This window comes from Antechinus flavipes, chromosome 3 (genome assembly GCF_016432865.1).
Source record: "Antechinus flavipes isolate AdamAnt ecotype Samford, QLD, Australia chromosome 3, AdamAnt_v2, whole genome shotgun sequence".
Lineage (NCBI taxonomy): Eukaryota > Metazoa > Chordata > Mammalia > Dasyuromorphia > Dasyuridae > Antechinus > Antechinus flavipes.
In genome coordinates this window covers 122,281,212-122,306,608 of record NC_067400.1, presented here as the reverse complement: position 1 = coordinate 122,306,608, position 25,397 = coordinate 122,281,212, and the positions used below count along the sequence as shown (strand labels likewise).

General features: G+C 31.2%; 1 protein-coding gene across 1 annotated transcript in view; it reads left to right on the top strand.

The window, feature by feature from the left end:
- The window catches only part of MYCBP2 (MYC binding protein 2), a 318,733-nt gene that overhangs the window by 136,766 nt on the left and 156,570 nt on the right, over window positions 1-25,397 (top strand). Inside the window, exons 22-35 of the mRNA XM_051983950.1 lie at window positions 1,509-1,713; window positions 3,049-3,202; window positions 5,985-6,160; window positions 9,485-9,610; window positions 9,700-9,827; window positions 10,858-10,949; window positions 14,338-14,472; window positions 14,712-14,795; window positions 15,962-16,058; window positions 17,659-17,851; window positions 18,453-18,727; window positions 20,220-20,441; window positions 22,267-22,458; window positions 24,352-24,558. Of these exons, the coding sequence (XP_051839910.1) occupies window positions 1,509-1,713; window positions 3,049-3,202; window positions 5,985-6,160; window positions 9,485-9,610; window positions 9,700-9,827; window positions 10,858-10,949; window positions 14,338-14,472; window positions 14,712-14,795; window positions 15,962-16,058; window positions 17,659-17,851; window positions 18,453-18,727; window positions 20,220-20,441; window positions 22,267-22,458; window positions 24,352-24,558 (2,286 nt within the window). The remainder of the gene's footprint in view (window positions 1-1,508; window positions 1,714-3,048; window positions 3,203-5,984; window positions 6,161-9,484; window positions 9,611-9,699; window positions 9,828-10,857; window positions 10,950-14,337; window positions 14,473-14,711; window positions 14,796-15,961; window positions 16,059-17,658; window positions 17,852-18,452; window positions 18,728-20,219; window positions 20,442-22,266; window positions 22,459-24,351; window positions 24,559-25,397) is intronic.

Genomic DNA, 25,397 nt, shown 5'->3' with positions numbered 1-25,397 from the left:
GAAAGGAAAAAAAAGTCCACCAAAAAAAATACTCTATTTCAAAGTGAAACACATTTTATTCAGTGGTCAACTTTTCAGTGCTGATTTTTGCAACTTTTAAAATAGGGGGCTCTACAGGCTTATATGTAGGCTTTTCACTGAGTGGGAAAGGGGCAGAAAAGTTTTGAGAGTTTGGAACTCAAATTTTTTTTTTAATTGTTAAAAATAAAAATAAATTTATTGAAATGTAGAAACCAGTAGTTTTGTTATGCAAATTTACTTGTCCTTTGAGTAAATAGTGAATGTTTTTACTGTTTCTCTGAATTTTTGCTATTCCTTCCCATGAAACAAAAGAGAACCAAGGATAGATGACCAAGCTGCTCTTCTAGTCCTGTTATTGTTTTGTTATTAGCTATGCAGTTCTTATGAGATTATGCTATTTTGCATGTATGCTATGATATTCTGGATGTATGCTACAGTGGTGACTTCAGTGTAAGGGATTAGCAAAGGAAAGAGAAATCAACATTTTGAGTTGGGAAAGAAACATGCTTGCTAACTTCTTACTTCTCTAATCTCACTGTACTCCCTGACTAAGTGGACAAATTTTTATTTAATACTTTTTTCAGCTTTAACCTTCCCTTTTTCCTCATTCCATGTCATAATTGGAAAGTGCTTTTCTTTCAGTCTTAAAATAGAAGCATAACTAAATTGTGAACATACACATAAATATATAAAAAGTGATTATGACATTTTAAAAAATGTCCTGTGTTAACATCCTTTCTCAGGGTAAGGACTTAAGAGAAGACTATTACAACAGATATTATATGCATTTTTTCTATCAGACTTTTTAAGTGTACTTTTTCACAGGAGAATTCAATCAGGTAGTGAGGAGCAACAATGAAGGAAACAAAGTGTATCAATAAAAGGATTAAAATAAAAGAAAAAGTATTCATTTTAAATTGCTTTTTAGCCATCATTCCTATTTTATTTTTAGCAAAAGTTGCTTAAAATAAATATTTATTCTTTTTTTACAGAAATGTAATTAAAATCTGTGCTACATTCACTATTAAATGCTGGTTTAAAGATTTTGTTTTCAATATGTAAATTATCTTAATGTCTTTAATGTGTTAATAGGTTCATCATCTCCTTGTAATGTCAGTATTATTTACTAAAAGAGCAAATAAATGAATACAAATTATTTTTAAGATATAGATTTGTTAAACTTTTTACTTTGAAAAAATTTGTGGCTTATTTTTAGAAAGAAGCATATTTTAGAAATAGCTTGCTGAGATTTATCCTCATTTGGGTATAGTTTTGAAATATTTTAAAGAGATTATTGATTAATTTTCTAAAGAGAATAAACTATATAAAATCGAATAAAATTTCATGAAAACTTGAAATGCAAAGTACATATAAGTGATCAAGTGGATGGTATATTTTTGTTTATATATATACATTATATGTATATACTACTCTTGTTACATTTTGTTCTACTTAATGTTATTATTACTGTTTTCCAACCTGTTTAGAAAGGACAACTTGGCAGACCGATTTTGGATATGCCTTATTGGAATGCAAAACCTGCTTCCATGCCTAATATTGGATCAAAATATGGACGCAAGGCTACTTGGATTGGAGCAAGTGGGGACCAAACTTTCTTGCGCATTGATGAAGCACTTATCAACTCCCATGTACTTGCCACATCAGAGATTTTTGCCAGCAGACACATAATAGGTAAAATAAAGAGCTAAAAAAAATTAGGTCTAATCTTGGTATAAATGATCTGTAGAACACTGTAAAAATTTTTACATTCTACTTGAAAGGTAGAGAGATGAGCATGAAGCAACTGAGGCAAGTATGGGTTATAGACAAATTGTCCTCTTAACTTTCTGCTTGTTCTTTAGATGGAAGGAAGTGAAAGGAAGTTGCTAAGATGTAGATGAAATGGAAAGATGAGAGGGTAAGAACTCCAAAGACTACAGTATTTTATAAACTAGCTTACACATACTTAAAATGTATAATAGGACATGATAAAACATAAACAAAGGGCTGTTTGAGCTCTGTAAAAAGATTATGAAAGTTGGGTTACTACTTCCCTTTTAGTAAATAGATTATGTGTGAGAATGAGTGGATTCTCTGAATAATTTTTAATTATGCATATGAAGGAATCAATAATTGGCTTAAGTGACATTTTTAAAGCCATGCTAAGTGAAATATTACCAGGTTTTATTAATACTAAAATTTTGTATTCATATGGTCATAATACCATAAACCAGTAGGGGCTTTAATGCCAAGATAAATAGCTTGCATTTTATCACATAAGCACTAGGGGACTACTGGTATAGGGAAATGATGCAAATATGTCTTTAAAACAGTATAAAAGTTAAAATAGACAGGAGAGAAATCAATTAGCAGTTACAACAACCCATGTAGGAACTAATTAGAGCTTGAACAAGGATGGTAGCAATAGAGATAAATGTAAAAGGATAAATATGGAAAATATTTAGGAACCAAAATTGATTGAATTTGGGGAGCAGAGTGTGTTAGGAAAGGAGAATACTCAAAGATAATTCTGAGTTTTAAAGTAAAAGACTGGGAAAAAATGTAGTGTCATCAACATAAATGGAGGAATAATAAGAAGGGCAGGTATGAGGAAGTGACAAGTGCTATTTTGGATATGTTGAATTTGAGATGTTGGCCAACTCTTCAGGGGAGATGTTGAACAGAGAGTTCCAAATGAGATTTTAGAGCCGTGAGAAAGATTGGAGTCCACCGAGTTATATGCAGAGGCAATATTTGAAGATATTAATCAGGGAGATTGATAATATAGAGAAATAATAAAAAGCAGACTGGCAAAGGAGAATGTTACAGAAACCAAGAGAGAGATGTTCTTTGTAACACAAGGAGGTTAAACAGTTCAGTCACATAATCTTTCCTTTGTAGTTACTTAGATGGAAAGGAGTTATGAGTCTGGGATGCTTTTTTATTTTTGTTTTATTTATCATTCTACTAACATATTTCTTACACTTGTTATCTCTCTTTAAAATCACCTCCCCCCCCTTTTTCAAGGCTTAATACCTGCCTCCATATCGGAGCCTCCTCCATTTAAATGTCTCCTGATAAATAAAGTAGATGGAAGCTGTAAGACATTTAATGATTCTGAACAGGAGGATCTGCAAGGGTTTGGTGTATGTCTTGATCCTGTTTATGATGTTATTTGGAGGTAGGTTACTTCCTATGTTCATAAATCACTGTGTATTTAATATGCATTTTATTAGAAACTTTTCATTCTATTTTTCCAGACACTTTAGTTTTTCCCGTTAGTACAAATTTAAATACAAATTCTTCTAATTTTTCATTTAAAGGCCTTCACAGTCTGGCTTCAAAGTTGATTACACATTTTCATCTTTTCCTCGCTCTGTCTTCCTTCTAAACTGACCTATTTACTGTCTATTCATAAGTTTCTATCAGCCATTTCCATGTCTATGCACAGGCCTGAAATGTTTTCCTTCCAATCTCTTGTTCTTGTAACCCTTTATTACATTTAAGGTTAGCTACTTTGGAGGATTTTTCTGATTCCTGAAGGCAGTTAGTGCTGTCATCCCAAACCCACTTTGTTTTTGCATAAGTCTTACATTTTCTTATAGTGAGTTGTCTTCTCCTCATTAAGTTGTAAATTCCTTGAGGGAAGACAAGGATACTTTGTATTTATGTTCCTACCACCTGAAACAGATTGATTTAATCTATTATTGTTGATTAATTTATTGCTAGTGATTTTCACTTGATTTAATATGAAGACATTAGGAAAAGATAATGCCATGAAAATTTTATTTCTTTCACTAAATTGCTAACTATAATCACTTTGTATGGTACTTGGTAGTTAACTATGGCATTTCATTCTGTTTTTGAAAATAATATTTGTAATTGTAGGTGGTCAATAATTTTTTTCTTGTTCAGATTTTAAAGTTCTTTCTAACTTAAGTCGATTGTGATCTTTTATAATTAAATAGATATTGCAAAGACCTCTTAGAGAATTGTATGTTGGGGATTGAGTATTGCCATATAGAGCTTACTTAGAATTTTGAAAAAGAAATATCTTTTAAAAAGACCTGTAGAGGGGTCAGCTAGGTGGCATAGTGAATAGAGCACTGACCCTAGAGCCAAGAGGACTTGAGTTCAGATCTATCCTCAGACACCTAGTTAACTGTGTAACCCCAGGCAAGTCCTTTAACCACGTCTTCCCCTCTTCCCCCCCAAAAAAGGGAAGACTTTTAGAGAAAATGTAGATAAGGGCTGAATAATAATAATAATAATAATAACAATAATATAAATTTTGAAATGGTTGAAATACTTGACTGCATATAGGTATCAGATTGGAGACATCTTTTCTACTGAGAATAATGCTATGAGAGTCTCTGTTAAATAGTCATGTTTAATATAGGAAAATTTACTAGAGATTGATTTATGTTCTCTCTTTTTTTTAATAGCACTTACATACAAAAACTTATCCCTTGCAGGGATAGAAAAAGGGAGATAGACTAGGAATAGATGATGCAAAAACAAAAAAGACATCTGGGATTTATGAATCTGGAAGCACAATGTAAGATAACAGTATTAGTAGTTGCCACCAAAAAGAGCTAATGTGGTCTTAGACTACAATGATAGGAGTATAAACAGAGAACAAAGTAGATGAGATCCTGCTACAGTGTCAACTAAGTGACCTAAGATCACTTGTGTTCAGGTCATTATCACTTAAAATTATGTCATGAAGATCATGGTAACTATTCTCAAACTTTTTGATCTCAGTACACTCTTTATATTCCTAAAAATTCTATACCCTAAAGAGGTTTTATTTTATATGGGTTATATCTATCAATATTTATCATGTTGGAAATTAGAGCACTTTAATTTTTTTATGAAAATAGTTTTGACCTTATAGACCCTGGAAAATAGACTTTAAGAAGTGCTAATTTAAGGAATGAAGGACATTAAGCCAGTAGAAGAAAAGATTCAGAAGAGGAGATTGTTTGATTTAACAGTCAAACCAGCTTTTAATGGGATTCATATTGGTTTAGCCCCAAAGGAAAAATAGAATCAGTAGGTGAAATTATAGGGAGACAGACTGTTGCTATTTTAAGAAAGAATTTTCATAAAATCAGAACTATCTTAAAATGGAATAGGATACTTCAGTAAGTAGTGACTTTCTTGTCATTGGTTGTATTCTAGCAGTCTGGACAATTATTGTCATTAATCTTGTAGAGGTGATTTGTGCTTTGGTAGGCACATTTAATAAAAACACAAAGGGACAGCTAAGTGGTGCAGTAGCCAGAGCACCAGCCCTGAAGTCAGGAAGACCTGAGTTCACATCTGGTCTCAGACACATAACACTTCCTAGCTGTGTGATGCTGAGCAAGTCACTTAACCCCAATTGCCTCAGCAAAAAAAAAAAAAAAAAAAAGATTTTATTTAAACAAAGTTGGTATGAAAATCATAGTTACACAGAATGCTTTTCTATGATTTTGTCATCTAATTTCTTCATTTTTCCAAATGAAGAAACTGAGATCCAATGATGGTAAGTGATTTAGTAAGGTCTTACAGCTATAGACAAAGCTGGGGCTAGAGCTCATGTCTTCTGGGAAAACCCATGTTCTTTTTGCTATGTAATAGTTTCAAAAAACTGTTCTAACAATCTCTTAAAAACAAATCAGCAAGTAAATTAGTAGTGTATATGTTTTTTAATGCTTGACAGTTTCCTCCATAGGTTCTTTTTGTGGTCTTCTACCAAATTATATTTTTATATGTGTTTCAAGTTATTATTATTAATAATCATCGCTGATATCTAGTTTTTGAGATTTGAAAGTCATTTTGCATAACTATAATCTTTATTACATCTATGTTATATATTTCATTTATATATTATGCATTTTATGTTAGTTAAATGTTTCATGGATTTTTTATATAAGCCAGATAATTTCTAAAATTCTTTAATTATTTTTGTTTTTCAGATTTCGACCAAATGCTAGAGAATTGTGGTGCTACAATGCTGTGGTTGCAGATTCCAGGCTTCTTCCTTCTGCACCAGACATGCAATCAAGATGTAGCATACTTAGCCCAGAGCTTGCTTTGCCTACAGGATCAAGAGCTCTTACAACTAGGTCTCATGCAGCTTTGCACATCCTCGGTGAGTAGGGATTTATGATTGTCACTTAGTTAAATTTCTTTAGCTACTCTTGTTTTACTTTCTGAGCATGGGGAGATATATAGTTTATGGGGTTTTTTTGGTTAAAAAGCATTTGTACTAGGTACTATCATAAGAGTTATAGAGTACCTCCTCCATTAAGTTTAATCTTAAAAGAATAAAGGCACATGCAAATTATAGCTTTTTAATTATGTTGTCTTAAGCAAAGGTAGATTTTTACCTTCCTGTTGAGCCATTGAAACTCTAATAAGTCTATTTTGCAAACATTGAGTATATTTTTATTTTCTTGATTTCTTTTAAGTTACCACATTTCTATAGAGAAAGAAGGACTCCTACTAAACTCCTCTTATGGTACAGACATGGTACTGATACCTAAACCAGGTAGGATGAAAGCAGAGAAAGAAAATTACAGACCAATTTCCCTAATGAATATTGATACAAAAACTTAAATAAAATATTAGCAAAGAGATTATAGAAAATCATCCCCAGGATAATACACCATGACCAAGTAGGATTTACTTGGAGGATACCAGAATGCAGAACTGGTTCAATATTAGGAAAATTATTGACTATATCAATAACCAAGCTAATAAAAACCATATGATTATCTCAATAGATACAGAAAAAGCATTTGATAAAATCCAACATCCATTTCTATTAAAAACCCTAGAGAATATAAGAATAAATGGACTTCTTAAAAGAGTTAGTAGCATCTATTTAAATAAGCATTAGTAAGCATCATATATAATGGAGATAAACTGGAAACATTCCCAATAAGATCGGGAGTGAAACAAGGTGGCCTACTGTCACCACTACTACTCATTATTTATTAGAAATGCTAGCTTTGACAATGAGAAGAAAAAGAGATTAAAGGAATTAGAGTAAGTAATGAGAAAACCAAATTATCACTTTTTGTAGCAGATATGATAGTATACTTAGAGAACCCCAGAGAGCTATTAGAAATATTAACTAATTAAATAAAATATTAGCAAAGAAATTATTAACTAAATAGTTATTAGAAATAATCCACAACTTTAGCAGAGTTGCAGGATACAAAATAAATCCACATAAATCATCAACATTTTTATACGTCACTAACAAAATCCAACAGAAAGAGATACAAAGAAAAATTCCATTTAAAATAACTGTCAATAGTATAAAATATTTGGGAATCTATCTGCCAAGGGGAAGTCAAGAACTATATGAGCAAAACTACAAAACACTTTCTACACAAATAAAGTCAGATCTAACCAATTGGAAAAATATCAAGTACTCTTGGATAGGTCAAGCAAATATAATAAAGATTACAATGATACCTAAACTAATTTATTTATTTAGTGCTATACCAATTAAATGCCTAAGAAACTATTTTTACTGACTTAGAAAAAATAAGAACAAAATTCATCAGGAAGAACAAAAGGTCAAGAATTTCAAGGAAATTAATGAAAAAAAAAAAAAAAAGCAAATGAAAGTGGCCTAGCTATACCAGATTTAAAACTATGTTATAAAGCAGTGGTCACCAAAACCATTTGGTATTGGCTAAGAAATAGAGAAGCTGATCAGTGGAATAGGTTAGGTTCACAGAACAAAATAGTTAACAACTATAGCAGTGTAGTATTTGACAAACCCAAAGACCCCAGCTTTTGCGATAAGAACTCCCTATGTGACAAAAATTGCTGGGAATATTGGAAACTAGTATGGCAGAAACTAGGCATTGACCCACACCTAACACTGTATATCAAGATAAGGCCTAAATGAGTTCATGATCTAGACATAAAGAATGATATTATAAACAAATTTGAAGAACATAGGATAGTTTACCTCTCAGATCTGTGGAGGAGGAAGGAATTTGTGACCAAAGAAGAACTGGAGATCATTATTGATCATAAAATAGATAATTTTGATTATATTAAGTTAAAAAAGTTTTGTACAAACAAAACTAATGCAGACAAGATTAGAAGGGAAGCAATAAATTGGGAAAAAAAAATTTTTTTGCTAAAACAATTGGGATTAAGTGACTTACCTAGGGTCACATAGCTAGAAAGTGTTAAATGTCTGAGGCCAGATTTGAACTCAGGCCCTCCTAACTTCAGGGCTGGTACTCTATTCACTGTGTCACCCAGCTGGCCTGGAAAACATTTTAACTTTCAGAGGTTCTGATAAAAGCCTGATTTCTAAAATATGTAGAGAATTGACTCAAATTTGTAAGAATTCAAGCTATTCTCCAATTGATAAATGGTCAAAGGATATAAACAGACACTTTTCAGAGGAAGAAATTGAAACTATTTGTAGTCACATGAAAAGGTGCTGTAAATCATTATTGATCAGAGAAATGCAAATTAAGACAACTCTTGAGATATCACTATACAGACTGGCTAAGATGACAGGAAAAGATAATGATAAATGTTGGAGGGAATATGGGAAAACTGGGACACTTATACATTGTTGGTGGAATTGTGAACGGATCTAATTCTGGAGAACAACATGGAACTATGCTCATAAAGTTATCAAACTGTGCATATCCTTTGACCCAGCAGTGTTTCTACTGGGCTTATATATCAAAGAGATCTAAAGGAGGGAAAGGGACCCATATGTGCAAAAATGTCGCAGCCATTTTTGTAGTAGCTAGAAACTGGAAACTGAGAGGATGCCCATCAATTGGAGAATAATTGTGGTATATGAATGTTATGGAATATTATTGTTCTGTAAGAAACGATCAGCAGGATAATTTCAGAGAGTCCTGGAGAGACTCACACGAACCGATGCTAAGGGAAATGATAAGAACCAGGAGATCATTGTACACGGCAACAACAGGACTATACCATGATCAGTTCTGATGGACATGGCTCTCTTCAACAGTGAGATAACTTAAACCAGTTCCAGTAGTTCAGTGATGAAAAGAGCCATCTACAACCAGAGACCATGGGAACTGAGTGTGGATCACAACATAGCATTCTCACTTTTCTAGTTGTTGTTTACTTGCATTTTATTTTGCTTCTCTTTTTTTCATTTGCAGCGATAATTGTATAAATATGTATGCACATATTGGATTTAACATATATTTCTACCATATTTAATATATATATTGGACTATTTGCTGTCTCAAGGAGGGAATGGAAAAGGAGGGGTGGGGATTGAAACACAGGGTTTTTGCAAGGGCTAATGTTGAAGAATTGTCCACACGTTTTGAAAAATACAAAGCTTTAATTTAAAAAAAAAAAAGTTACCAGATTTCTTTTGAGCACCAGTCCTGTTAAGAATTTCATTTTACAGCATTTTAATATTACTTTCTTCATTTTGTTTCAGGTTGCCTTGATACATTGGCAGCCATGCAGGATTTAAAAATGGGTGTAGCAAGTACAGAGGAAGAAACTCAAGCAGTAATGAAAGTTTACTCCAAAGAAGATTACAGTGTGGTGAACAGATTTGAAAGTATGTACGTTTATATTTTTTGAAAAGTAAATTTTCCCTGTAAATTTGAATCATTATCATTAAACAATCAAATCCTTTCTGCTCTATAGGTCACGGAGGAGGCTGGGGTTACTCCGCTCATTCAGTTGAAGCAATTCGTTTCAGTGCTGACACTGATATTTTACTGGGTGGTCTTGGCCTTTTTGGAGGTAGAGGAGAATATACTGCTAAAATAAAGGTAATCTATTGAATGATTCTTTTTTCTTTTATCTTGAAAAAATATGGACCTAGTTGTTACTATCATATAAAAGAGTGTAGAAAAAACATTTATGTGAAACCAATATTCCTGATCATTCTGCTAATAAAGACCATTGTTATAGCTGCTTTTGTTCCAGCTTTGTCTTCTTACCTCTTAACTTACATGATGGTTGTTCAAAATGAGAGAACTTATTTCTCTTTATCATACTGTAACCTAGTAAGCTGTTTCTGTTGTTTTATAGCATACCATCATTACACTATATTATGCTGCTTTTATATTTCAGGAAATCCTTAAAAATATTTCTTTTATGCAACCTACTTGTAGTTACCTCCCTACAACTCACAGAAATAAGGTCATTTTTCATATTCTTTTGCATTTCAAAAGTTTTTCCACTAGTTAATTCATCCTTATATCAAGTTCAACCTCTTCACTTTAAATTTTAAATTATTTTTCTAGACTGCTTATGTCATTATCATTGTGACGTTTTTTCTTATTTGCCACCTGACCATATATGCTCAAGAAAATATTTTCCCAACTTCTAATTCTAATTGCCAACCTCATGCTTCTTTGTAAGCATTTTTCTCATTCTAAGTTCATCTTCTTCAATCTAGGTTTTGAACATTTGCCTATTACTTTTTAGTCAAGCCTCTTTATTTCTGATCTCAATTATTTCCTTGGAAATACTCCTAGATGAAGTAAGCTTGGAAAGGATTCTCGCCTCCTTTAGATATTGTTGTTCAACAATAAATGTCTACTCATATATAAGGACTTACAATAAAAGAAAAATTAAAATTGAAAAATCATAACTATTCAGTGTTTTTTTTTTAATATGTTATTTTGACATGTTGCCTTGTTCAGTTTAAATGTAAGTGTCTGGAAAATAGATTCTACTTGAATTTTACTTTCATAGTGCTTAACATATTTTGACTTTTTAGCAAATAAAGAATGAAAGTTCGAATACAAAGGCCTGACTGCTGAGATAAAAATCAACATTTATCCTTTCTCTTAGTTGTTTGAATTGGGTCCAGATGGAGGAGATCATGAAACTGATGGTGATCTTCTTGCAGAGACTGATGTCTTGGCATATGATTGTGCTGCTAGGTACTTGATTTTTTATTGTCTTTATAACTACTTTAAAATTATGTAATGAGATTAATAAGCTCAAATTTTATAATAATTTTAATCATTTTAAATTTCTGCTAAATATTTAAGCTTAACATTTTAAGCAGAAAATTTAAAATTATATTTAGTGTATTTTATTCATAAATTTCAGAAAGAAAATAGAAATTTTTTTTAAATATTCGGTTAAATTATGTTTTGGCCAATGCCATATCAAAAGTAAATGAAAATGAATCTCTTATTTATAACAAACAATATTTGTTACTTATAAAGCTACCATATATATGTTGCAGTAATTCAGTTGTGGAGTAATAAGATTCTTCATCAATATAATGGCTTTATAAATAGATAGAAAGGAATAAAACTTGACATGAATTGGACATGTGAACAAAGAATGTTGAAGGCAGCAAGGGTAACACCAAGGTTATTTATAACTTGGGTATTTGGGAGGATAAACATAGTAATAAGAAAGTTGGGAAAAGAGACAAGGTTTGGTGAAATTTTTAAACTTTGAGTGAAGATAATGATTCTGTTTGACCATATTGAGTTTGAAATTCCAACAATATGTCCAGTTTGAGATTTCAAAAAAAAAAAACAGTTGATGATGTGAAATTAGAGTCAGAAGATAAATTAGATCTGGATATAAGTTGGAGAGATCATCTGTTTAGAGATGAAGAGATCACCAAATAAGATAGTATAGAGCCTAACTTTTTAAACTGTGGCTCACAAGCCCACATGAGTTTTCATAACTGAATGTAATGGTCAAGAGATTATGATTTATTGTCATTAAATGTTTCATTTGTATAACTGTTTTTATATGCCTGTGTGCCTGGAATCATGTGAAAAATTTCACAGGCAAAATATGATTGCAAGTGGAAAAAGTTTAAGACACTGGTATAGAGTAGCAGTTTCCAAAAGTGTAATATGAGGATTCTAAGGGATCTTTCAGCCCCTTTCAGAGCATTTGAAATGTCAAAATTATTTTTATAATCATGCTAAAATATTATTTTTTTTAAAAAACTTCACTTTTCTAAATACATATCTGTGAGATTTAATTTTCTTCAGCTATAACCAAAAAAGTTTCAATGATATTTTTCAAGAAATAAACATTTATTAAGTGCCTATACTATGTTTCATTCTGCTGTTAAAGAAAGATGCAAAGAAAGATAAAAGAAAGTCCTTGTTCTCAAGTAACTCACAGTCGAGTGGGAGAGACAACATGTAAACAACTGTGTACAAACAAGCTGTACAACATATTTGAAATAACCAACAGAGTAAAGTCACTAAAATTAATGGGATCAAGATCATTATTGTAAATGGTGGGATTTTAGCTAGTATTTGAAGGAAGCTAAGAAAATTATGAAAGAGAGTTGAAGAAGACATGAATGTCAGCTAGTAAAAATGCTTTATAGATGGGTTACCTTCAAAGAATTGCAAGGAAGCCAGTGCCACTAGAACACAGATTTATTTGGAGGAGAGTATATAAGGGGACTGGAAAGGTTGGCAGGAGAAGTCATGAAAAACTCTTAACTGCCAAATGGAGGATTTTATGCTTGATCTACCAGAGGTAATAAGGAACCACTACAGTTAGAACTATGTTTTAGGAAAATCACTTTGATGACCAAGTGGAAAATGGAATGGAGTAAGGAAAGACTTGAGGCAGATAGACTGCTCTGCAAAGGTCTGCACTAGAGTGATAGCAATATCAGAGGAAATGAGATTTTCAGATACAATTGACAGGCCTTAGGGAGATTGAGGATTCAAGGATGACAGATATCTAAGTTTCTAGATTAAATGCAGAAGCAGATATGAAAATATAGCTGTCCTCAAAAGAGACATTAAAAGAGATTGGCAAAAAAATTTATATATTTATATATATACACATACACACACACACAATGTCACTCTTTACTAATTGATATGATTATGTTAAGAAGTAATGGGGTTATTTATTATGATACTAAAATGAATTATTAATTAAATATTTTTAAATGTTAATTTTTATTTAGAATGAAATAAATTTCAATAGATATAACTTCTATATTGGGATTCTTAAGACCATTATTAAAACCATGGACCATTATTCCATTAAATAATGTGTATAAATGCATGTGTGTATTCATGTACATATGCATACATCTTATATAATTTTTAAGAGTTTAAAGTGGAATTGAGAGTAAAAGGTTTGAAAACTACTGGGAGAAAAGGAACCAGGCAAGACCCTTGAAAGAAACTCACTGCTAGTGGAAGTGTCCTAGCTTAAGTTTCAGCCAGAAACTGAGGAGTAGTATGAAGGTAGGAGGATTATCAGGAAAATGCTGTTATTAGGAAACGCTGGAGAGGAGACAGTATCTAGGAGAAAATAATTTACAATGCTAAAGGTCTCAGGGTAGTCAGGAAGGATCAAGACTGAGAAAGAATTGTTTGTTTTGGTAGTTAGAGGTCACTGGTAATTTTGGAGAGAACAGTTTGAGTTAATAAAATCAGAAGTCAGATTATATGAAATTTAAAAATGAATGCATGAAGTGGAGACACCTAAAGTCAATGGTTCTGTCAAAGAGTTCAGGTGAATAGGAGAGTGAAAATATAGGATGTGATAGCTAGTAACATGGTTGGATTTAAAAAATATATATATAGGGGACACAATTATGTTTGTAGGCAACAGGGAAAGAACACTGACTAGTAAGGGAATGAAGGTTAGTAAGACAAGGATTGATAAGGAGACATTTTTCTAGAGAAAGATGAGAGGGAATGAGATAAAGATGCACATGAGAGCTTAACCTTAGTAAAGAGGAGGAATGTTTCTTTTGTTTATATCATGAAATTGGCTGAAGGAACTGGAGACATTGAGCCCCTACAAGAGACAATTTATGAGTATCTTGAAGTGTGGGAGTGGTATAGGTGTATAAGATAGTTATCTTCAGTGTTTTTGAGACTAAATAAAAAGAAAGACTTTAACTTATTCAGTCTGACTCCAGACAGAAGAATTTGGCACTGTTATATGTAATAAGAAAAGCAAATTTAGATTTTAGTCAATCTAAAAATTAGAACTATTTCAGAATTGAATAGGTTTGTGTGTGTGTGTGTGTGTGTGTGTGTGTGTGTGTGTGAGAGAGAGAGAGAGAAAGAGAGAGAGAGAGAGAGAGAGAGAGAAGGGAGAGAAGAGGGAGAAGGAGAGGGAGGGAAGAAGAGAAAGAAAGAGAGAGAGTGTGTGTGTGTATATGAGTTCCCTTCTCTAGAAATCTTCATGTCAAAATTGAATAATTTCTTTTTATGTATGTTTTAAGAAGTTCATTTAAATTGGGTTTCTTTAGATAGGTTTAGTCACAATCTTTAGATTTTGGCATTATCTGATTAATATTTCTCTCAGAGAAAAATATGCCATGATGTTTGATGAACCAGTTCTTCTACAAGCTGGCTGGTGGTATGTGGCATGGGCTCGCGTGTCTGGACCCAGCAGTGACTGTGGATCTCATGGACAGGCCTCTATTACCACAGATGATGGGTAAGTCTAAAATATCATTCATTATTTCATCAGAGAATGTGCTTTAAGAGCAAAGACATCAAGAAAGGTCTAAGGACAAGTTTTAAAATTCAGTGTGACCTCCTTCCTGACTTGTTATCTTTGTACAGTAAATTAGGTTTAAGATCAGATTTAAGTACTCTCAGAAAAATATTGATACATTTTATTGATTAATTTTTTTTAAGAAATGAGGTATTGTAATTTTTTTTCTTTTTCTTCAGAGTTCTTTTTCAATTTAAGAGTTCAAAGAAATCAAACAATGGTACAGATGTTAATGCGGGACAGATACCTCAATTATTATACAGGTATTGTACATATTTTAATTAAAATTATTTTTCCCCTCCCTTGAAAATAGACTCAGGAATTTTCTGAAGTACAGAGTATGATAAAAATAAAAATTATTTTGGTTATTGATTATTTTTAAAGCATTCAAGGAAGGTATTACTATGTAAAGAGAAATGTAGACCTATATATAAAAACACTTAATTCAGTTTCCTTTCTATGTGTTTGATTTTATTTTCCAAGACTTTTTTTACATTAGAGAAAGCTAGGTGATTCAGTGGATAGAGTGCTGGACTTGGAATCAGGAAAAACCCGAGTTCAAATCCTGCCCCAGATAAATACCCAAGTTCAAATCCTACCCTGTGACCCAGAGAAAGGAATCTCTCTGGTTTTCAGTTTTCTCATCTGTAAAATGAGGATATTAATAATCATACTTTCTAGGGTTGTTATCAGGCTCTAACAATATTACAAATGAATAATACTTTGCAAATCTTAAAGGGTATATAAATTCTAGCTATTACTATTTTATTCTCAACGTGAGGATTAAATTTAAACTGATAACCATCTTGAATTCTTTTACATATTAAACAATATTTGTTTTCTACTAAGATCTTTATGATTAAAACTATAATTTGTTTATTTTCCTACCTTTTTGTGTATAATAGCCAAACATAAAGAGAAAACATTATATTTAAATAGGAATGAAAAGCTTTATATTTAGGATCTGATTAATCTGCTGTAGGTTTTATATTTTTGTTAAATATTTTATGGTAAAGATACAGCATTTTCTTATTTCAACAAAATGTAATATTGAATTAAAATTAATAAGCAACACAATGGTCAAGTAAGATAAGATGCTTTGCATCCCCAGAACTTTGTGCATAATAAGAACTTCATAAATGCTTTATTCTATTCATTCAACTTCACATTCTAGAGGTATGAAAAGATGCACATATTTTTGTCCCTTTTTTAGGAGTTGATTGCTGTAAAATGAGGCAAGATTTGTATATTCTCAGCTTTAAAATTAAAATTTTTTAGTCTTTTTCTAATTAGTAGATAACATAATATCTTTTAAATGACTTACCATGGCATTCACTTAAAACATATGAGACAATTTTACTTGATTATATTAGAAGAAAAAAATGGATTTCCTTATATAAATCAGTTTTGTATATTTACCTTTCTTCAGGCTCCCAACCAGTGATGGCAGTGCTTCCAAGGGTAAACAGCAAACCACTGAACCTGTACACATTTTAAAGCGATCTTTTGCAAGAACAGTCTCTACGGTAAGCCAACTAACTTATTTTGACAATTTTAGCCCATACATTCATTTCTAAATGTTATACTTTAATTTTATTTAAAGGTTTATATTTCTGCTGTGTATATATGTACAAAATGTAATAATAAATTCTCAACTTGGTTTAGTGAACTCAGATTTTTATCTAATTTTAGTGCATGGTCATCAAAATGTGACATGATTAATATTAGTATGTTAAAAGAAGTTGAAAAGTTGATTTAAAAAAGAGGAAAAATACATTTTGCATTCTTAAGGTTTATGACCTTGAAGTAGCTTTATAGATATAATTTGGTCATGAAGATTCCAAAATTCATTTTTAAGATCTGTAATGGTACTTTTTAAGCATATAGATTTCCATTTGAGTGAGAGTTGTTCTAGAAGATCTTTCTTCTCAGATTAAATAGATAAATTATAAAGCAAAATGGATCCAATTCATTATGATCTGTGATCTTTATTAGCCATTTTTGTATAGTGTTAAACTTACTATTGCTTCTTATTAATTATGTTGCAGCCCAGTGGCTAATAAATTTGTGCTAATAGAACCTATGATGCTTGTTGTTTTTTGTGACTTTGTTGTCTGCTCCTCTCTCTAGTGTTTCTGGCTTATGTTTCTATAGCTCTTCAAGGTTGACTAGACCTTCAATCAGTATTCATTTCATTTTTCTTTTGTCCTCAATTAATGGAATGAAAAGTTTAGAGTTTGTTAGTTTTTTCCCCCAAGTAAATATACCAGTATATTAATACCTAAATTTATTCAGTCATCCTTTTCACATCATTAGGGGCATGGCACTCCTGCAGTCTGGAAAAATCTGCATAAGACTTTTTGATCCTCCATACCAGAGAAGTCTAAATTAGTATGGTATCAAAAGATAAAGAATATTGATATTATACAATCATATATGTATATTTTTGGCATTTCAGAGTTTCTAAAATTTTTGTCATCTGCTAACCTTTACTTGTTTTCTGCCGCATCTGCAAATTTCTCCAAAAATTACCATTTCGTTTCTTCTGCTAACCTGTGATATATTGAAACTGCAATGGGGAAAATTGTGATGTGATGTGATACTTGAAAATTATTTAAAAAGCAATCTATTTGTATAGAAATAAAATAAATATAGGTACTGGATCTGTTTCTTTGACATAAGGAATTCTTTAGGTCTAGGAAACTCTTTACCAATCTAAATAAGCATCTTCTTTGCAACTTATAGAATTGCCTCAAGCAATGAGAGGTTCACTCATTTAGAGTCACACACAATCAGCTTGTGTCAGAAATGGCTGTTAAAGCTAAATTTTCTTGGTTTCAAGCTTAGCTTTCTATTTCCATACCATGTTGTCTCTAGAAATATGTTCTTTTGGTTAATGTAATGAAACAATTAAACTTTTTCCTCAGTTTTTTTTTTTTTTTTTAATATGATCCTGCTGTTTTTTCTTGATAAATAAAAGCACTTTGAAATGTTTGGTTTTTAAAAAGTATTATCAGATAAGTGAAATCCTGACACTGATTATCAACTTTAACTAAATATTTATGTATTTCAATCTTTTATATCTATTGAACTAATAATGCTTTAAACTTTCCTATTCTAAACTAGGAATGCTTTGAGTCATTATTGAGCATCCTTCACTGGAGTTGGACTACATTAGTTTTAGGAGTAGAAGAACTTCGGGGATTAAAAGGATTCCAGTATACTGCTACTCTTCTTGATTTAGAGAGATTGCGTTTTGTGGGTACTTGTTGTCTAAGGCTGTTACGTGTCTATACCTGTGAGATTTACCCTATGTCAGGTATGATGTAAATTTTATCAGGAAAAAATCTGTACACTTTAAGTACGCCATTAATAATTGTTAAATTTCTTCATTTGAAATTGTTGCTTTTAGATTATAGAGTTCTTCCCTGCTGTTATGTCCTGATTCATTAACATAGATCCAGATCTCTGAGCATAAGTAATTAGTAACATTGACTTGCCATTAAAAAAAAAAAAAAAAGATATCAGGTTCTAATGAAGTATTCTAGGTAAATATGTTGTTTTATTGGCCTAGTGTATTAATTTTGGAGAAATAAGTTATAATGTTAAAATCAATTCATTTAGTAGCTACTAAAATATATTAAAATAATATTTTTCAAATTTTAATACCCTGGTACTTACTATATCACTTTAGGAAAATTATTATAGTAACTTCAAGTATTTGAGTGACTGATATTTTATTTATATTTAACATAAGCAAAAGAATTTGATTTTGTTTTATAGCCAAAGTATAACTTGTTTCATTATGTATAGATATTTATAATTTTAGGTATAGAATAGGGTATATGCTGTGCATTTTAAGAAGAATTTTTTAGTTTATTATTGTTACGGTGTTTACACTTCATTTTGTCACCTTATAGCTACTGCCAAAGCAGTTGTAGAAGAAACAAGTAAATTAGCAGAGTGTATTGGAAAAACCAGAACTTTGCTACGAAAAATTTTATCTGAAGGAGTGGATCATTGCATGGTCAAGTTGGATAATGATCCCCAAGGATATCTCAGTCAGCCATTGAGTCTTCTGGAGGCTGTCCTTCAGGAGTGTCATAACACCTTCACAGCCTGCTTTCATTCTTTCTACCCAACCCCTGCCCTGCAATGGGCTTGCCTCTGTGATCTCTTGAATTGTTTGGATCAGGTATGTTAAGTGCCACAAAACAATGGTAGAAATTTTCCGGTTTTAAATTGTATGTTAATTCAATAGAAATAGAATACAAAGCTGGTTAATAACTCCAGATAAAATTTCAGATTCATATAGATGTTTGATATTTTTGATATGGATTAATTAACACCAGTCACATCATACAGTTTTATTAAATGACTTCTCTGGGCCTGGCAGTGTATATGATGTGCAGGGATACAAATGCAGAAGATATAAAATAATCCCTTCCTATAAGGAGCTTATATTTTATTAGGGGAATTTGAAAGTTTCATAGATAGGTTCTGTCATGCTGTTCTTAAAATAAATACACAGTAATTTTGCAAGGAAAACACAAACAACTAAGGAAATCAGGAAAGGCTTCTAAATAGAGGATATTCTTAAGATTTATTTTCTAGTTAACTAGAGGTTTAAGAATTGGAAGTGAAGAGTTCAGGGATTTCAGACATAGGCAATATCTGTGAAAACTTGTAGAAGCAGAAAATAAACTATCCTGTAGAAGAATTATAGTTTAGAATAATAAATTTAGAAGTTTCTTAAATAGTCCTCTTTATTATGCAAATGTAGGCTTCCTTGTACCACTATGGCCCACAGTAACCAAAGGCCTCATTACAAAGGCTAAGTCTCAATCCCCAGACAGTAATATTGAACTCCCAATAAATTTGTGACTTCTTGTGTACTTCACGGCTCAGTACTAAATAGCTTACTAGCTATAGTCATTCAATTACATGGTTAAACTGCCATGCCTAGTAAAATAGAATTGTCCATTTTCTAAATGAATATAGTGGTAGCTAGAAGAGGGCTAGGGGAGGCATGAGATTAGTGTTAAAAATGAATTTTAAAGTATAGAATTTTGTTTTATAACCAATTTAGCACAAAGTTAACTTATATACATATCACATCAAGGATTGCCTTAATGCATTCTAATTTTATAGTTTGTTAGCCACTTTTCTGAATAACTAGCATGAAGTAATTGGACAGTATTATAAAGTTATAAAAGCAAGGGGTTTTCTGATTTACCCTGTTTGCTAGTTAATTAGATAAACTAAGATTAGGAGAAAAATTTTAATGCTTGTTCACATATGACACAAATATAAAGGATAGGAAATTGCCACTAGTATTAAAATGATCTTTTTTCAGATAGTTCTGAAAAAGATCAGCCAATAGCAACTCTAAACTATATATGTTTTTAATAACTGAGGTTAGAAGGAAGTATTCTCTAAATGTAACTTGTTCAATATTCTTTATACTCTATAGAATCAGTAACTGATCTTCACAAAAATCTTTGGTTTTAAATATTAATATTTGTTCTCATAGAATTTCATAGCAAAAGTAGCACTGAATTTCAGTGCAGTTATGTCTAATTCCAAAAACATTGTCATTGATCTGTGTTTATTTAATTTTTATGCCTCAGAAGGCTTGGAATTTATATTCATTTATTTTGGGTTGGAATTTGGGTCTTTTTTCAAAGGATATCCAAGAGGCAAATTTCAAGACATCAAGTAGCCGACTGCTTGCAGCTGTTATGTCAGCTTTATGTCACACATCTGTGAAGTTGACCTCTATCTTTCCCATTGCCTATGATGGAGAAGTATTACTTCGATCCATTGTTAAACAAGTTAGCACTGAAAATGACTCTGCTCTGGCTCACCGGTTTCCTCTGTTGGTAGCACACATGGAAAAACTCAGTCAGGTCAGAATTTATTTTGAAGTACTTCTTGTTATTTTTCCAGGGAAATGAAATTTTAACTTGCTTTATTACTTTTTGTCTTTAAGAAATGAAAGATAAGGATGTTGTTCATTCTAATCTGGTAACAAATGTTAATTTTCTTCTTTGCTAATTCTCACAAGATTAACCTACTTTAAGGAGAATTCTCACTTGTATATTTGTAGGACAAGTTTAATTTTCCTACAACTTCTGCAGATCATTAAATATCCATTTTATTGGGGTAGGGCAATTATCATGGAGAAATGTGAGCCTTGGCATTATTTTCAGAAGACAATACTAATATTTTAAAGTCACTATTTACTTAAATACTCCAAAAAAAAAAATGTATATTTAAGATTGCTTTTCTGAAAATCTTTAGTTTTTATTTTATGATTTCTTATAGAAAGAGAAGACATTGCAAAATCTTTATATTTTTAATGATTTCTTCAATTATAAAATATAGAAAATGTGATGTATAATATATACAAAATTATAATTATGAAGATTTTGTATAACTATTTTATTCAAAATAGAATTTTATTCTCCAATGTATTTGAGATTCAGATAATCACTAATTTATTTTTAGTTCATTATGATCTGTGTTAAAATATCAGAAAGCTTAATGAATTTACTATTATGACTGTCATTCTATAACTTTCTTAATCTTAAATATGGCTTAGTCATACCGTCAAATGATTCATTCTAAATGAATTGATTATATTTGTCCTTTAATTAATATGCATAAACCATAATTTTGATTTAAATGGTTTTTTGGTTGTTGTTTTTTACTATTTTGGCATCTTAGATATAGTAAAGGATAAAATGATTATTTTTAAAATGTAAGAACAAATGTTAAAATATATTGCCCAATGAATATGTAAACCTTCCAGTGATTATGATATATCTAGTCTTAATTGTGACTGCAGAAGACAAAAAAAAATGTATATAAACAAAAATATAGGAATAAATATTAGTGCTTTTTAATTAAGTTGTGCATAGTTAATTGCTTTATAATAATAGAGATATTAAAGTGGTTCAATTCAGTTAGCTAAATGTTTGCTATGTGCAAGGTACTGTGTCATAACAATGCATCAAGGAGTTTTGACAGCATTACTCAGTGAAACATACCAATGGTGTCTGGGGAGGAAGAAAGGCTCCATTGCTGGGAATTGCAAGATCAAATGCTAAGACTTGGCGCTACAAACTAGTGTAAAATTATGTACAACTTCTTTCATAGTTTCAAATTTTGATTTTCTTGTATATGAAATAGAATCGATATCCATTCCTTGTTAAAATAAAGAACAACAGAAAGCCCTTGAAATCAGATCTTGTTTAGAGTCCTAGCTCTGACACTTAATTAGATTTGTGTCCTTGGGAAGCCAATTTACTCTTCTCCCTTAAATGTCTAAAGTCCTCTTTACCAGTAAAATTGGAATAATACTTGCACAAGTCATCTTACAGAATTATCATGGGGCAAGTTTAGAATAAATTTTAAAAGTGAACTGCTTTTATTACAGAAATGAAAGACTGTAAAAGAGTGATCAAGGGTAGGTAGATGGCACAGTGGATAGAGGACCGGCCCTTGAAGTCAGTTCAAATTTGATTTCATTCATTCAACACTTCCTACCTGTGTGACGCTGAGCAAGTCACTTAGCCCCAATTGCCTCGGGGTGGGGGTGGGGGGGATCAAAAGAATAAATGAGTTTAGACACTAAATTTTTAAAACAAAATCATTCTGAATATATGTTTATTAGCAGAAACTAAGGCAGCATTTTCGATATATTCTGTTTTATCTTTCCCTACATGATAGAGTGAGGAGAATATCTCTGGAATGACAAGCTTTCGTGAAGTTCTGGAGAAGATGTTAGTTATTGTTGTGTTACCTGTGAGAAATAGTCTAAGACGAGAAAATGAACTCTTCTCTTCCCATCTAGTCTCTAATACTTGCGGGTTACTTGCTAGTATTGTGAGTGAACTTACAGCATCGGCCCTTGGATCTGAGGTAATGATTATGTCATTTAGTTTTATATGTGTTGCTTTTAAATAAACCATAAAATTTTTATTTAAATGCATTTTCAAATGAAACAATTCATACAATTTAAAGAAAACTGACAAAAGTTTTCTTCTATTCTTCCTTTATAAATAATTTGAACATAGTCTCCTGGCAAATCTATCCCTTTCTGCCAAGTTTTAATTTTTTTTTTTTTTTTTAAAGACATCAGTACAAAGTAACTCTTAGTTGGGAAATCAAGGCTCACATAGCTCAAAATCCTGAATTATTTTACAATCACAACAGCATTTTTGATGAAAACAAAGTGTGATAATATAGAAAAAGCAATAAATTAGAGGATAAAATGCAAGTATCTCTCTCTTTCTAGTTCCGGCTTTTCCTCTTATTGGCTTTGTGCCTGGGGTCAGGTCACTTTACTTTTTTGTTGCTCAGTTTCCTTAGATAATGAAAAGTCAATCTTCCATCCAGTAATGATTTACTAAATGTCAATTACCATTTGAAGCGAAGACTTGGAAGGAATCATCAACAAATATTCACAGAATTGATATGTCTCTTTAAAAAAGGGTATTAAGTACACTGGGTTATTAAAAATATAGTATTTAAAAGCTACCAAGTATTCTGTCCTCTTCATAACCAAATTTCTTGTTGAGAACTTTTTGTGGCAGGCAGATTACAGAATTTTAAAACTTTACAGAATTTATTTTTATTATTATTTCTTCTTGTCTTGGTACATTTCTCTAGTTGTTTTCAATAGACTTCTTCTCCCTTCTTTCTCCCCGACGGATAAATTGTCGTGACCTTTCCCTTTTTACCACTTCAATCCAGATTGCTAACTTGTCTAGAAAAACATTCTGGTCCCGTGTACTGCTCTATAATTCTGACACTCCAAATGAATTGCAGGGCCTTAGAATTTTAGGGGAAACATTCTTTTCTGAAATTTATTCTGTGTATGGATGGCTATGAATCGGGAGCATCCCATTTTCTCTCACTTGAAATATTTCATATTCAAATAATTAGTTTTTAATGTTTTATATACTATTTATGTCTCTGAGTGAGTTCCAAGGATATATTTAATAAATTGCCAAATAGTTAACCATCTAGTTGTGCTTAAGGAGTTTACATTTCTAACCAAGGGTAATCTTCAAAACTTAAAAAAAAAAAAAATTAATTATAGCTATAACCTACAGGTCCCAAACCATTCTTTTTTTTTTTTTAATTTTTATTTTCAATAGTATTTTATTTCCCAAATATATGTTTTAAAAAATTAATTTTTGTAATACTATGTGTTCCAGATTTTTCTACCTCTCTCTTTTGCCTTCACCTTCCCAAGGCAGCAATCAATCTGATATATATATATATACACATATATATATATCAATCTGATATAGGTTAAATGCATGCAATTCTTTTAAACATATTTTCATATTTGTCATGTTGTGCAAGAAAAGTCAGACCAAAAGAGAAAAAAATCTCAAGAAAGAAGACAACAATAACAAAAAAAGTGAAAATATTATGCTGCAATCCACATTCAGCAAATAACTCATAGTATTCTTTGAAGACCTGTTTTAGTTAGTGCAACCACAAATTCTTCTATTCACTCCATTTCATTATTTCAGTAATATTTTATAACCAAATTTAAGCATGAACTTGTGAAACTCATTTAATTTGACCTCCCTTTCATAAAAGACTTTTTTGTCGACTAATTTCTCCCTATATCATTTTTCCTAGAATTTTTTTTTATTGGGGCACCAATTAACATTAGGTAATATATATTTGTATATTAGTCTATTGTCTAGAAACTTTCAGATAAATTTTACTTGAATAAAATAATATTTCTGCCTAGTACTACAAAATTATTAATGTTTTCTTTTACATTTTTAACAGGTTGATGGACTTAATTCTCTTCATTCTGTCAAATCCAGTGCTAACCGATTTACTAAAACAAGTCAAGGAAGAAGTTGGAATACTGGAAATGGGTCTCCTGATGCAATCTGTTTCTCTGTAGACAAACCTGGTATAGTTGTGGTTGGCTTTTCTGTTTATGGAGGAGGAGGAATTCATGAATATGAATTAGAGGTCTTGGTTGATGATGTAAGTATTGCTGTTGAGTTAATATTACACTGATGTTGGCATGATAGATATTTTAAATTGTTGAAGAATTAGCATCTGGAAAAGACATTAAATTTATTTTCCTTGGGAGTCAGAATTAGAACCCACGAACAATAATTAAAAGATGACAAATTTCTATGTTTAAAAAAAAAAAAATGTTTTACTCACATTTAAACCTTTCTACAAATAGGATGGCTTTCTTAAGACTCCCAATCCCAGAGGTACTCAGATGGAAACTAGATAACATTTATTAGGACAAATACGAATGGAATCTATTCCATGGATAAAGAGAGAACTTAGAAGAGAACAGGATAAAATTTTCTCTCTTGTATTTGGGAAATGTTGAACTTAAATTGTTAATTTTATTAAGAGATAGTCATTTAAGTAATTACAGTGCATTTAGTCATTGGAGAATTATTTTTAGTTTTAAAATATGTATAATTTCTCATAGATTAAAAATAATCTTAACAAATGTTAAGTGCTGAAGCTTTTTTTGCTACTGAATATAATTTTCTCATAATACATGAATCTAAGTATATTAGTATTTTGGTAGACAGATAATTTTGTGTTTTGTATTTTAGAAACACATTTATGAGTTTGGATCCCTTCTGGCATATTTGTAGAAAGTGTTATTCCTTTGGGTAGGACATTTAACTAGAAAAGAGATTCTAAACATTTTTGTTTCATGGATCTTTTTGGCATTTTGATAAAACCTATCTACTCAGACTAATGTTTTTAAATGAATAAAACAAAATATGTGAGATTACAAAGGAAAGAAATTATATTAAAATACAGTTATTTTTTTGGTCCTGTGTAGAGGA